Here is a 13,987-nt window from a genome sequence, read left to right on the forward strand (position 1 = left end):
CCACAGGTGGCCTTCTCTGCGCCTTTAAGCCTTTCCTCCGGTAGCTCTGCTCCCTCAGGTCATCAGCCGAATCAGGGAGGAAAGATGTTCGATTTTACTTGTGGCACCACTCTGGCAAAACCAAACGTGGTTCCCAGGGATGGTTCAGCTGCTTTCAGCAGCCCCAGGGACCTCCTTTCCCAGGCGGTAGGGTCAATTTGGCATCCCCAACAGAGTTGTGGAGTTACCATCTATAGTCTCTCGACAGGAGCCTTCACGTTTTTCCAGAGAGATCATGAATACGATCTCTGAAGATAGGACACCTTCTACCAGGCACCTATATGCCATATTTTTTTCCAGTTTGTGTTTAGCCCGGGATGTAGACCCTATATCTTATGAAATCACAGTAATACTGACCCCGTCCACGTTCAAGATATATGTGGAAGCTAATGCAGCATACCACGCTCCTATAGCTGGCCAGTTGATTGGGAAAAATTACCTGGTGGTCAAGTTTCTCAGAGGGGCCAGGAAGCTGAACCCAGTTGACTGGGAAAAATTACCTGGTGGTCAATTTTCTCAGAGGAGCCAGGAAGCTGAACCCACCTCACCCCAGCACGGTTCCATCCTTGGACCTGTCCACAGTCCTAAGGACACTCAGAGGCCCTCCGGTTGAGCCATTACCAATGGCCAACCTTTGGCTTCTCTCGCTAAAGACTGCCCTTCTGCTGGCTCTGGCTTGGTGATTTGCAGGCTCTTTCAGTGGAGGAATCCTGCCTCGAGTTTGGGCATAATGACAGCAAGGTTGTCCAAGGCCGAGACAAGGCTATGTGCCCAAGGTGCTTTCCACGCCCTTTAGAGCACAGGTTATAACACTCGCGTCTCTCCCCTCTACTGAGGATGAGCAGACGCCACACCCAATTTGCCCGGTTCGGGCCCTTAGGGTGTACATTGAGCGCTCTAGCCAGTTCCGACAGTCAGAGCAGCTATTTGTCTGCTCGAAGGGGCTGCCAGTCATGAAGTAGAGGCTATCCCATTGGATACAAGTTTTACAAGTCTGGCTTACAAGTCCTTGGACTTGCAGTACCCTATTGGAGTGAGGGCCCACTCTACCAGAGGAATGACCTCTTCTTGGGCTTGGTCTAGTGGAATGTCCATTGCTGACATCTGTGCAGTGGCCAGCTGGTCCTCGCTGTCCATCTTTACAAGACATCCCTGCTCCTCAGGCATGGATTTTGTCTGCTTAACCAGGCCTGGCTTGAGCCCATCGTGTTGGAAAAACGTTTCAAGTTCCCTATCTCTCATGTAGCCTCACATGGGGCCCTTGTCACCAAGCGCCCCGGGCTACAGGCTCACAGGACGGCCTTCCGTTATGCGCTAGAGGCACTGTGCTATTGAATTACGTTCCAATAAGCATCAAAAACTGATGCAATGTGAGTAAACCATTGAAAGGAAACGTTTCAGTTACTAGTGTAACCGTGGTTCCCTGATCACGAGAACGAGCATTGCATGGCTTGCTGTGCTACTACGCGACAGTAGTATTTGCAGCACTGATGAAGATGTTTTCTAAATCTGCTGGTGCTTTTTCTATTTGCATGTGTTTTCTTCAGTTGCTGCATGTTGAGCTCTCTGTACATAAAGGACAAGAAGCTACTCAATGTTAAAGAGAGGGGGTAAAGGGAAATTCTTACCCCTAAATAGACTTTATTCGTTATCTTTGGATTATAGCTCCATACGTCCTTTAGATTTGACCCAGTTGATAAAAAAAACTACCATGCATGCATGGAGAAAAAAGTCATGGTTCAGGGAGAGCACACACAAGTTGTTTAACATGTTTCAACTGTCCCTTTGTGAAAACTGGACTCCTTGTTTACTCCTTAAGTTTTAGAATTTTGAAAATCGTAAAAAGTTATGTAGAAAAAATATGAAACATGTATTTGTTAATATTTGTAGGTCACTAATCAAAATGTTTGCAAAATGTGTGATATATGCGAAGTCATGTGTATGTTAAGGTCAGATTTAATTCTGTCATTAAAGCAAAACTGGGACATGCCAAATACACACCAGGACATTCTAAAATGTATTTTTTTTCAAAGGTTCAAAAATGTAATGCTAATAAAACAAATTGTAATGAAAAGTATTGTTACTAATAGCATACTTAAATGTATTACACCATTACATACTGTTACATGTGTGAGTTTGAGTCAGTATAATGTCAGCCATCCAAACCTCACAACTCTAAGGGCCCTATCTTGCACCCAGCGCAATTGACTTCGAACACCGACGCATGTATCATTCCTATTTTGCACCCGCGCACAGCGGACTTTTCCCTCCACAGACGCATGTCGGTAAATTAGGGAATGAATTTGCGCTCACGGGGGCGGTTCAGCGCAAAGAAGAGGCGTGTTCCGGCGCAAAATTTCCCTGGTGCTATTTTCCAGTTTTAGAAAGCAATTGCGCCACTGACCAGGAAAAAAACTGTCTAAAGACAGTGGCGCGTTGCGCGTTAGTGATATGGTATTTTAAGGGCACGTGCTCTGCCATAATGTGGTGTGTGAACGCGCATCCACTTTGATTCTCTAATAATTATAAACAGACGCAGCAGTTTTCATTTTTGCAAATCATACATTATTACAAGGATAAATATTAACACACGAGGGAAATTATTGTTGTGCCCGTGAAGATGTGAAAAAATCTAGATTAGGCTGTATACATTTACCCAAATTATACGCCTGTTTAACCGTAGCTGATTTGGGTGGGTTTCTCCCATCATCCCCAATGTCACTTCTCTGTGTTATACGGCCCTGACGAGAGCGTCAGTCTCCTCGGCTGTGAACCGCTCCTGGCGTGTGCCTGGCAAATCCGCCGTTATAATAGCGATCCGCCATGGAACAAGCGCGCCGGCTCTTAAAGGGTATGTGAGAGGACGCTCTGATTGGTTTATTTCACGTTATGCCCAAACCACACCTATGAATAATGAAGCTACTTCAGACCAACCCATTTTAGATTTGTGCCAGGCGCAAGAGTCATTTATCCCGCCGGGAAAATAGCAACAGCGCCGGGATCCGCCCACAAAGTTACTTGCGCTTTGCGCTTTGACACTTTAGCGTTTCAGATCGTTAAAATAGGGCCGTAAGTATTACCTGACACCAAGTTAGGGAAGTTTTGAAGGTGCTCTTTATTACAGGTTAAAAACAAGCATTTGTGTTTACATTATTACACTTAAGTGTTAATGCTATATAGCATTTAATTTGATACATATTTAAATTACTCTTTTTATTCTCAAAATTCACATAGTATCTTAAAGGACAAGTTCGGTATTTTACACTTAAAGCCCTGTTTACAGATCGTATCTGATGAAATAGAACGGTTAAGATTAAAATTTGGACACATGCTGCTGTCGCGAGAATTTTAGGTTTATTTAGCTTTTGTGGACCTATTTTGCCAAACGTGTCACACCCGTGATTCTTCCGTTGAGAGCTTGAATAATAGACACTCCAGTGGCGGAGTAATACCGCACCTCACACAGCACATTCAATACAAGTCATGGAGTTGGACAAAAACTACGATAAAACCTGTTGGAAAGCATCTTTTTCAGCGATTTTTTTTGGGACCGTATCAGTGAACACCCCTGACCACTCGGTGAGTTTCACGTCTTTGTAAACGAAAGTTTAATGTGTTTTAGGAAGGAATCTTCCAGTGCACATAGACTGCCATTGTGGGGGTGAGGGGGGAAAGCGAAAATTCTCGCAACAGCAGCATCTATCCAAAGTTTAATCTTAACCGTTCTATTTCATCAGATACGATCTGTAAACAGGGCTTTAAGTGTAAAATACCGAACTTGTCCTTTAATTCAGACTGAACCTCAGAATAGATCTCCATTCTCATACATTTCTCCAAGATTGTGGTAAAAAAAATAGTAAAGGCAACAAACACAGAGTTTAAAAGTTCACATCCTATCCACCTTATTTTGCAACTCAAAATAAGCTATTTTCTGTGATTGTGCAAGACTTAATCGGGATAATTGGTTAATCCGCTTCTAGGTAAATAGAACTATTTGCGCTACAAATCAGTGTGTTTACGATAAAAGGTTAAAATAATGTGATAACAAATAGCCTACAAGTTTGCAATATAAAGCTCTTGTACAGCTAAAATAACTGGAAGCGGATAAGACCGGATGCCTTGCACATTAAAGTAATTAATGGTAGCATCTGCTCTTATGTTAAAAATAAAGTGGGTACACAAAGACTAAAGTCTAAGTCTAAGTCTTACTAATGGTTTGGGTGTAATTCTGAATAGATGTTTGAAAGTATGCGGTAGTGTTCTTTTGTGGTTGGAATATTATGATGTAAGATTTTGGTATAAAATAGCTAAAGAGAATTCCATTTATACTGGATATCTGGGCCATTGCATTCAAAAGGATGATATATTTGCTTTTGAAAGAGTGGGATGCTGTAAAATAAACAATCCATGTTAGATAGTACAAAATGAGACTGAAGGTTATTGATTTGGCCTCATTGTAATTTTTCGGCAGATCTCTTCCCAAGTAGGAAAACAGGAGACACAGGACACCAAGAAACCAACCTAAAAACACAACTATGGTTAATGTTATAGTGTCCCCCCTTTCACAGATGAGCATAATTTGGTCCTTATAAGTCCATGAGTCAGCGATTGGTTTGACAGGAGAGACAGTCATCCATATCACACAAGAAATTAAATGAATGGCAGAAGAAAATGCAATGAAGAGCCACTGTCCATTGTGCTTTACCCAAAGGCTGTGCACCTTAGGGAACTGAGCCGCCATTTTAAAAACACAAATAATTTGAAAGGAACGGACAGTTAAACAGGAAATACACACAGTGAAGAAAAATGCAAATATGGCATTTCTCAGGAGGCAAAGGGCAAATGTGGGTTTTCCAAAGAAAAAGAATGCACTTATGCTAGACAAAATCAAAGACGTCAACATCAGGAAACACATGCTACCACCAGCAGACCTCACCACTGGTGTGTTGAAATTGTAGGAGAAAAGGCCAAATATGGCCATGAGTAAAATAATTATGCATATGGCAGAAACCATGACTGCAATTGAGGGGATTTCTGTGAACTGAAGATAGACAACAGAACGGGTTTTACAAGTTGTGGTGTCTTCATCATACCATTCACTCTCTGCACATGGAAAACAGGTATAGGGGTCCCCTGAAAAAGAGTAAAATTATATAAACGTTTAAAATACCATTTTGCCAAAACCCATAAGCATGTGAAAAGAAATACAGTAGGACCTATACTTAAGCATACTTTAAAAAAAAAAATTAACCTTTAAAAGAATATACGTACAGTTTTTTATTCGCTTTAGTACTTTTCAGGTGTAAATAATAAAAAATATTAGTACAAAAATCCAAACTGTTCACACTGCTAGTCATTCTTTCAAAACAGCTATTCACCTTATTCCTGACGATCTTACTGCGTTTTGAATTATGGGTGGCACTTCCGGTTTGGGGGAACTTCCATTCAAAATGACTGAAACAAATTATTTCAAATCATAATGTTGCCGTAGCTGATCCGTCAGTTTGACTGAATGAGCTGTCAATTTCACCGTGACATTTTATAACAAGAACATCTATGGCAAGTCTTTTCAGTCGCTGCATTCTTTTCCTCATGATTATTTTATGTTTTCGTTTTGAATTCTGCTGTAATAGTATAAAAAAGGACAACATACTGCACATTTGTGGTCTGTTCTCCTGATTTAATGTACGATTTATCCCATTAATAATTTTCTCTTCAAATCCACGTAACTTTACAGGTTTGTTTTCACAGGGAAATATAATTTTATGATTAAAGGGATAGTTCACTTTGAAATTAAATTTTGGTATGTTTTAGCTTACCTCAAGGGCATCCAAGATGTAGGTGTCTTTTTTTCCGCAGTAGTTTCAATTTTGATATTTTTAGGTCAAACCGTTTAGGCAACGTATGTTACATAATGCAGATATATTACTAGAGTGATATTTGACCTGTCCGTTATTTCTGTGGAAAGAATCACGTTTTGGGGTTATTAATGGTCTGTTGAAAGTACCTAGTTGATGCTTTTACACTTTTAAATGTCCTTTTAATGTTCAATGGTTGAAGGGTGAGTAGAATAATGTTATCTCATTGTGACAATTTTAAACGTATTATTACGTTCATAGGCCGAGCTTTTCACTGATTGTTTACAGCTTAACGGAAGTTACACCAATAATTTGACGCAAAGCTTCATGGGGCGTAAGAATAAGGTGGATACATGTTTTCTTTCCAAATATTTGTTTCACAACACAAGATCATTGTAGACTAATATGTAATGAGAACATTTGGTTTCATCACTAGAACAGAACAGTTTCACAACTTTCAAAAAAGTCATTTTTAACAATCAGTTTATTCAGTTGCAAATTATGCAAGTGTTAGCTTATGTCTGTTTCTGGGTTTGAGTTTTGTTTGAGTTGTTAGCCTATTAGTTTTGCACTGTTCCCAGTTCAGTTTCCTTTGTCTCTGACATCTGTTGCCATTGTGTTTGATTTGCCATCATGTGTCTCACCTGTGCCTGTTTCAAGACAACCTTAAGTGAAATGCTTGAGTTTATATAGATTAAAAAGGAATAATTGCTTGCGAATAGATCCAACTTTTTTATTTCCGTTTGTTTGCAACCCCAGCGTGACAGTAAGACACGTTTCAAATCAAACTGGTTGCTGAAGATTTTGCAGTAATACAGTTGTATGAAAAAAAAAATCCATAATGTTCATAATATCTATTCAGTGTGTAATGAAAAGGTGTGAATAAGATGTGGTATGGCCATGCGGTTTAGTGCTATGTAGTTGGTTGCCAATATTGTGAATGCTCTCACTGTACCAGAGTAAGTGAGTGGAGTAGCACCAATTTCCCCTCCTCTTTCTGAACCTTCAATAATTACTCCACATTACTGACATACTCTGCACTGTGGCCAATATATATATATATATATATATATATATATATATATATATATATATATATATATATAGTGACTTTCTATTGCATGTGAAAAGACAGATGCTACAGTTTGAGCTGACTCACAAATGTGCTCGACTACAACAACTCTCCCTCTTCTCAACATGGACTGCATTCCCGGGGGCAGGGTTTATGTAAATTTTAGGGTTGGTGATGTCACTAACCCATGAGTAATGTCGTGTAGTCCATACCAGCCGTTTGTTGTAGTCCTTAAAAAACGGAATTTGCAAAGCGTAAATCCGCCTTACCTTGTGGGTATATAAGGAAGAACGCTGGCAACATGCAGATATGTTTCTTCGCTGAGGAGCCGAGACTGAACTTAGGCGTTTCCAGCGGTACAGCAGAAGTGGCAGGGTGACGTAACGTCTCCGTTCCTTACTCAGGGAACGAGGGTTACATACGGAACCGAGACGCTCCCTTTCGTAGTCACTAAGAGTTACGTTGTGACGACGAATGGGGTTCCTAGTCTAATTACGCCACCTCGGCTGTCTTCCAGTGCCTTGCGTAAGTCTGAGCTCCCTGTCGTGAGACTAGCACGGACAAAGGACTCCTACTTAACACAGGAATATCAAGGTACACTGGGAAGCATATCTCAGTGGAAATATGCAATTATTGCCTGCCCGAAGGGGGGGACTTAAAAATACACATATGACCCGGGAGGGGGATGCATATGGATAAACACTGGGGTGTCCAGCCCGCAGGGTGGAATGTTTCACCCCCAGGGGTGGCAAGGTGGCTTGCCAAGGGAAAGACACATGCTCAGAGAGGCTTACAGTGGAAATACACATGTGGGGGGTCCATGCACACAGCAGCACCTAGCCAAGCGCGAAAGCTGCCGGTGGCATAACTCTGGCGTTGATGTCAACAGTGCTGGAGGAACTCACGGCTTCTCGGGGAAGCTCACCTTAGGAGAATATCGCACATATCCAGTCCGTGGAGTGGAATGGTGAGCAAGCGAAGACACCTGAGCAGGTCCTAGTACTGGCTGGTTGAAGCGAGCACATGGGTAGAAACTGGCTCCACTCGGAGATGATAGAATCTCGTGAATGTGTTGGGTGTCGCCCAGCTTGCAGCTCTGCAGATGTCTGTTAGCGAGGAGCCATGCGCTAGAGCCCAAGAGGAAGCCACACTCCGGGTGGAGTGGGCCTTCACACCAAGGGGGCACGGTCGACCTTGCTGCTGGTATGCCACTATCCAGTTAGACAACCTTTGCTTGGAGAGAGCCTTTCCCTTCAGCTTCCCACCATAACAGACAAAGAGCTGGTCTGAGGTCCTGAAACACTGCGTTCTGTCTACGTAGGCACGGAGGGCACGTACTGGACAGAGCAAAGCTAAGACTGGGTCTGCCTCCTCCGAGGGCAGCGCTTGCAGGTTCACCTCCTGGTCTCAAAGGGGAGTGGTGGGAACCTTGGGCACATATCCAAGCCAGGGTCTCAGGTTCATGTGAGAGTAGGCCGGCCCGAATTCCAGGCACGCTTCGTCAAAGGAAAATGCCTGCAGGTCGTCCCATACCCTCTTAATGGAGGCCAACGCAACCAGGAGCGCTGTCTTCATTGACAGGAACTTAAGCTCCACTGATTGCAGAGCCTCAAAGGGAGCACTCTTCAGGGCAGTTAAAACCACTGAGAGGTCCCAAGAGGGAATGAGAGGAGGGCGAGGAGGATTCAGTCTCCTCGCTCCTCTCAGGAACCTGATGATCAGGTCGTGCTTTCCTACGGACTTACCTTCGACTGCGTCGTGATGTGCGGCGATAGCAGCAACATACACTTTCAGGGTGGAGGGAGACAGCCTTCGCTCCAACCCTTCTTGCAGGAAGGAAAGCACGACACTGATCGGGCAATTTCTGGGGTCTTCTTGGTGAGAAGAGCACCAGTTGGCAAAGAGGTTCCACTTCAACGCATAGGCATGTCTTGAGGACGATGCTCTAGTGGAAGTGATGGTAGTCACCACCGCTGGTGGTAGGGTACTCAAACCTGCCTTGTCCCTTCCAGGAGCCACACGTTGAGGTTCCAAAGATCGGGACGAGGGTGCCATAGGGTGCCCCGTCACTGAGAAAGGAGGTCCTTCCTCAGAGGGGGTCCGTGCAAGGCGGCTCACTGGGGGAAACGCATACTTGCGGAGGCCCCACGGCCAGCTGTGCGCCAGTGCATCCGTGCCGAGCATGCCCTCGGACAGGGAATGAAACAGGTCACAGTGAGACGAGTCGTTGGAGGCAAACAGATCTATCTGTGCGTCCCTGAACTGATCCCAATTCAGCTGAACCATCTGGGGATGGAGTCGCCATTCTCCAGAGAGAGGCTGAAGCCGTCAGAGCTCGTTGGCTGTACAGTTCAGGTCTCCGGGGTGAAGGTCTGACGGCAGGCCGGAGTAACTGGTACTCGGAGCATGCCGTGTTGCCATGCCCACCTCGGGACTCGATCACGAAGCCAAAGCTGAAGCGGTCTCATATGAAGCAATCTGAGCGGCGTTGCTGCGGCTGCGAATGCCATATGCCCCAGGAGCCTCTGAACTAGTTTAAGTGGAAACGCACTCTTGCCCTCGAACTGTCTCAGGCAAGCCAGCAGTGACTGCGCACACTTGCTCGTAAGCTGCGCGCACATGGCGACCGAGTCGATTTCCATACCGAGAAAAGAGATCCTCTGCATGGGGCAAAGTTTGCTCTTCTCCCAGTTGACCCGAAGCACTAGGTCCCTGTGTTTGCAAAACTGATTTCGAGAGTGAGCTAGGATCAGCCAATCGTCAAGATAGTTCAGGATGCGAACCCCGTCTTCCCGTAGTGGAACAAGGGCTGCCTTGACGAACTTCGTGAAGACGCGAAGAGACAGGGTTAGCCCGAATGGGAGATCCGCGTACTGGTATGCCCGCCCCTCGAAAGCAAAAGGGGGACGAGAGTGGTGAGGCCCGTGAGCGGCGAGCACTGTCATCCGAGAACTCTGTGACTGAGGATGGCGAGAGTGGCGGGACACGAGGGTGGCGCGCACTGTCGGCCGGGAACTCTGTGTGCTTAGAGATGGGAATGACAGTTATTTTGAAGAAAAGGTTCTCCACTGGCCCTCCACCGGGGGAAGGAGTGGCCCTGCAACCACCTCCTGGAAAGAACCGAACTCCGTAACGGGAGCGCCGTTACTGAGCCGGCGGCTGAGTGGCAGCAGCTGGCCGCGGGGTCAGAGCCTCAGTGTGCTTCTGGGTAGCCGAGAACTATGGGCAGAGTCCTTGACCGCGCCCCCGAAGAGGCCAGCCAAGTCTTTCCTGGACCAAATATGTGGACATCCCCTGGTGGGTCGCCACGTCGGTGGTGAACACTCCACGGGGGTACCCCAGTGTACCCACTGGCCACAACCTCATCGAGGGTAGTGAAGGCGGAAGAGGTCACTGAGTAGTTGTGGGAAGTCAAGGGAGTGAGATCTCATGACCTCTTCATACACGTCCGGGAAGAAAGGAATCGGGGGCAGGCCGACGGGTGTCGGTGCGTCCCCAAAAACCGATCATCAAGCCTTAAGCGCTCGGGACATGGCGGAGGGTTCCACACAAGCCCAATGCTCTCGACTGCCTAGGAAAGAATGGCACAAAGTTCTGGATCAGACTCGGGCAATTCAGGCACACCCGAAGAAAGAAGCACACCCAATGTGAAGAGGGGTGTGTGGACAGAGGATAATTTGTCGGGTTTGTTTCACAACAGCAGCCTCAGATCACCCTGGCCACCAGCCGAAGTATCCCCTCTCTACCCCCGGAGAGGATAGATCGGGGTGTGGATGAGGGGACTCTCTCTCCGAGGAGTTCATTGAGTCTCGATCGTTACATTGCGATGGTCATGTTCCCGCAATGAGAACATGACGCATCCACGAATGCTGTCTGAGCGTTTGCCCAAACACATCAAACAGCGTCCTTGCCCATCAGCTGATTTAATCTGTGTATCGCACCCAGAAATACACGGGCGAACGTCTTTAAAAAAACGCACCACATGCAGCTCTTTTAGAGAGGATAAAACACAAACAGCAGTGTTAAAGCGCACAGGGAGAGACACACGACTGGCAGACCACTGCGCAGATCGGCAGGCAATGTGAAGCTCGCTGGAAATTCACCAACACCTTAAGAGTAGCTTGTCTCGAAGAATGAACAGAGATGATCTCAGAATGGCTTGTGGAGTGAAAAATGCTCTTGGCTCCGAAGCAAAAACATATCTGCATGTTGCCAGCGTTCTTCCTTATATACTCGAGAGGTAAGGCGGAGTTGCGCTTTGTAAATTCCGCAGACCTATGGCATTTATTTGCCATTGGCTCGTTTTTAAATTCTCGAAGATGATAGGCTTTCTAAGCGAAACTCCATTCGTCGTCACAACGTAACTTGTAGTGACTACGAAAGGGAACTAAAGTTAGAATAGTGGAATCATACTCAACCACCCCTTTAAGTACCAAGGTGTCATTGACCACATCCTAAGGTACTTACGAGAATAATTCACATAGCTGTTATGCTGGCATTTTTTACATGTAAAACAGCAACTATGAAAACCTTCAGGTTGCCTTGAAAATCCCTCCTTGCACTCAGCAGAGCAGTTTGAGAAAGGAACCTTTAAAGAATAAGAAAATGTGTCATTAAAGTTACAGTTTTTCTTAATTGATTTTATACAAACATTTAACTTAACCATCTGAACACTGTTTTTTCCATAAACAAATGACAAAATACTAATTACATAATTCGTTTAAACACACACAAATTTCTCAGATCTTGATTTCAAACATGAAAAAGCATTGACCTTCGGAGAAATTTGCTAAATTGACTTGAATCTATCTATAAAGCTAGCCTATGTTTAGATAAAGGCTTATCAAATTAAGACTTACAGAACCACTGTTATGCCAGGGCAGAAGAGAGTTGTTGATTGTAAAAGTAATTTCTGGATTTGTATCATATGTGCCCACCATCTCAAACTGTGGAGGATTTACATCAGTGTGCCAGAGCACAACTGCATAGTTGATGGGTGGATCATAATTATCATCATATTTCACCTGACGACCATTGAGTGAAAAATCCAACTTCCTTATTTCTCCCAGAAGCTGTTGTTTAATAATTTATTATTGTATAATAATTAAATATGCAACTTCATTATTTAATGAATAAAAAAAAAAATACTACAATAATGTGATATATTGATTCAACTTGTTATAAATTAAAATGAATTATCTTACCATGTATGGCTTTACCACTGTGTTTTTGCGGCATCCATTCATGTCGCACTGCAGTACCTTATGCAGTGCATGAGCTGTGGTGTATATGGCAGAATAGATGGCAAAAGAGGATGTGGGATTTTCATTTATAATCTCCTCTGCGGTCAACAATGTGCAGTAATCACAAACTTGATTACATGTCTTACTCTTACTCTGGATCTCACTCTCATCATTATGGGTGACACCAGTTGATCTCCTGTCTTTATAGACAAATTCATTAAATCCAGGCAATGACAACAATCTCTCCGTAATACCAATGATTGTGCCAATTTTCCCAATTCCTGGCTCTCTGGGAAGCTGTTGATTCATAGCCCATGCTTGACTTGCAATCCATACTTTGTCTTGGATGTTGTTTGCTATGGCTGCTTTGATAATTTTGCTTGCATATTGTGGCAGAGCAAAAACCACAATGACTTTGCTATTGAGCATATCAATCTTTTGAAGTGTTAGACTGTAGTTTGCATTTAGGCTTAGACTCTCTTGATAGGCCACACAAATGCCAGTATTCCTTATATATATGTTAAACAGCTTTAGTCCGTCTGAACCGTAATCACCTTGGCTACCAAGAAAGGCAACCCAGTTCCATCCAAACCATTGAATGATGTGAATAATCATTTCTATCAGGTTTTTGTTGCTAGGGGTTGTTCTTACAAAAGCAGGATACTTAAGTTTGTTGCTTAATGCATAGTTAGAAGCTCCATAATTCACCTTTGAAAAACAAAAAACACTAAATTATAAACAATTCATTAGCATTATATTGTATATAATAAATTAGTAGTCCTGAACAAAGGGCAGTAAGTACATGTGTAAGTATTTTGTTATATAAACTGTATACAAATAAGCATGACTTACTATAGGTATAAGGTCCATTGTGAATAGTGGTGCAATAGAAATAGCTTGTGTGCTTTCAAATGGCCCTGTTAAAGCAATCACTTTAGGCTGATAGTAGTTCAGTATTTCTTTAGGTTTTATTGACCCATTCTTTGAAATAAAACTTAAAACAGAATGGAAATTCTTTGTATCAGAACAATGGTCAAAAATGTCATAGCCCAAAGAAACATTGGGCAGAAGAGTGGTGGAGTTATTAATCTCCTCAACGGCAAACCTCATTACTTGCAACATCTGATAGCCAGATCTTGAGGAACTGTGCCTTGAAAACATCAATTAAGAAGTTAATAGCATACAATTGAATTTTCACTTCATAAATTTGACTTTGAGCAAATGCTGCTTTGATTTACAATATTGCATATTTACATATAACACATTGACATAATTGACATTTAAGGTTATATTGCATATGACCTAACTGATAAAGTAAAAAAACCTGACTGATCCTTGCTTACCTGAAACATTCAGTGGTCTCTGGGGAGAACTGGGGTGTTGCTTGTTCAATTTCATGTAAAGTGAAAAGGCCACCCAATAAGTAATCTCCTTCCAAGCTGAACTCAGATTTTGAGCAAGAAACTTTGAAAAAGAAACAATTAGTAAAGCCCACAAGGAAAATGTAAATGCTACTGAGAGACATTGTTTAAGATTGCCTGTTGGATGAAGCAGATGTGCAGAGGCTATAGTCGTTTGAGAATCAGGCTTATATTCTTGAGTTAATTTTCTTAGAACACATTTCAATTTGCTTAAACCATTCAGCGATACAAACGTCCATTTCCATATCTAAACTCACAAAGCATATGTCAGTCAGTTATTAAATAGAGCATTACACCACATTCATGACACATTTTTCAAACTGTATCCTTCTGAACTCTCAGCAGGGGATTATG

General features: G+C 43.4%; 1 protein-coding gene across 1 annotated transcript; it reads right to left on the minus strand.

Annotated features, from left to right (window-relative positions):
• Positions 1-4,237: 4,237 nt before the first annotated feature.
• LOC307011700 (taste receptor type 1 member 1-like) lies at positions 4,238-13,737 on the minus strand (the record flags this gene model as incomplete). Its single annotated transcript, XM_079637673.1, has 6 exons — positions 4,238-5,172; positions 11,437-11,557; positions 11,829-12,041; positions 12,174-12,920; positions 13,065-13,362; positions 13,556-13,737. 6 exons carry the CDS (start codon positions 13,735-13,737, stop codon positions 4,238-4,240), a joined length of 2,496 nt encoding a protein of 831 aa, XP_079493799.1.
• Between the last annotated feature and the right edge of the window lie 250 nt (positions 13,738-13,987).

This window comes from Phoxinus phoxinus (assembly GCF_949152265.1).
Source record: "Phoxinus phoxinus genome assembly, chromosome: 15".
Classification (NCBI taxonomy): domain Eukaryota; kingdom Metazoa; phylum Chordata; class Actinopteri; order Cypriniformes; family Leuciscidae; genus Phoxinus; species Phoxinus phoxinus.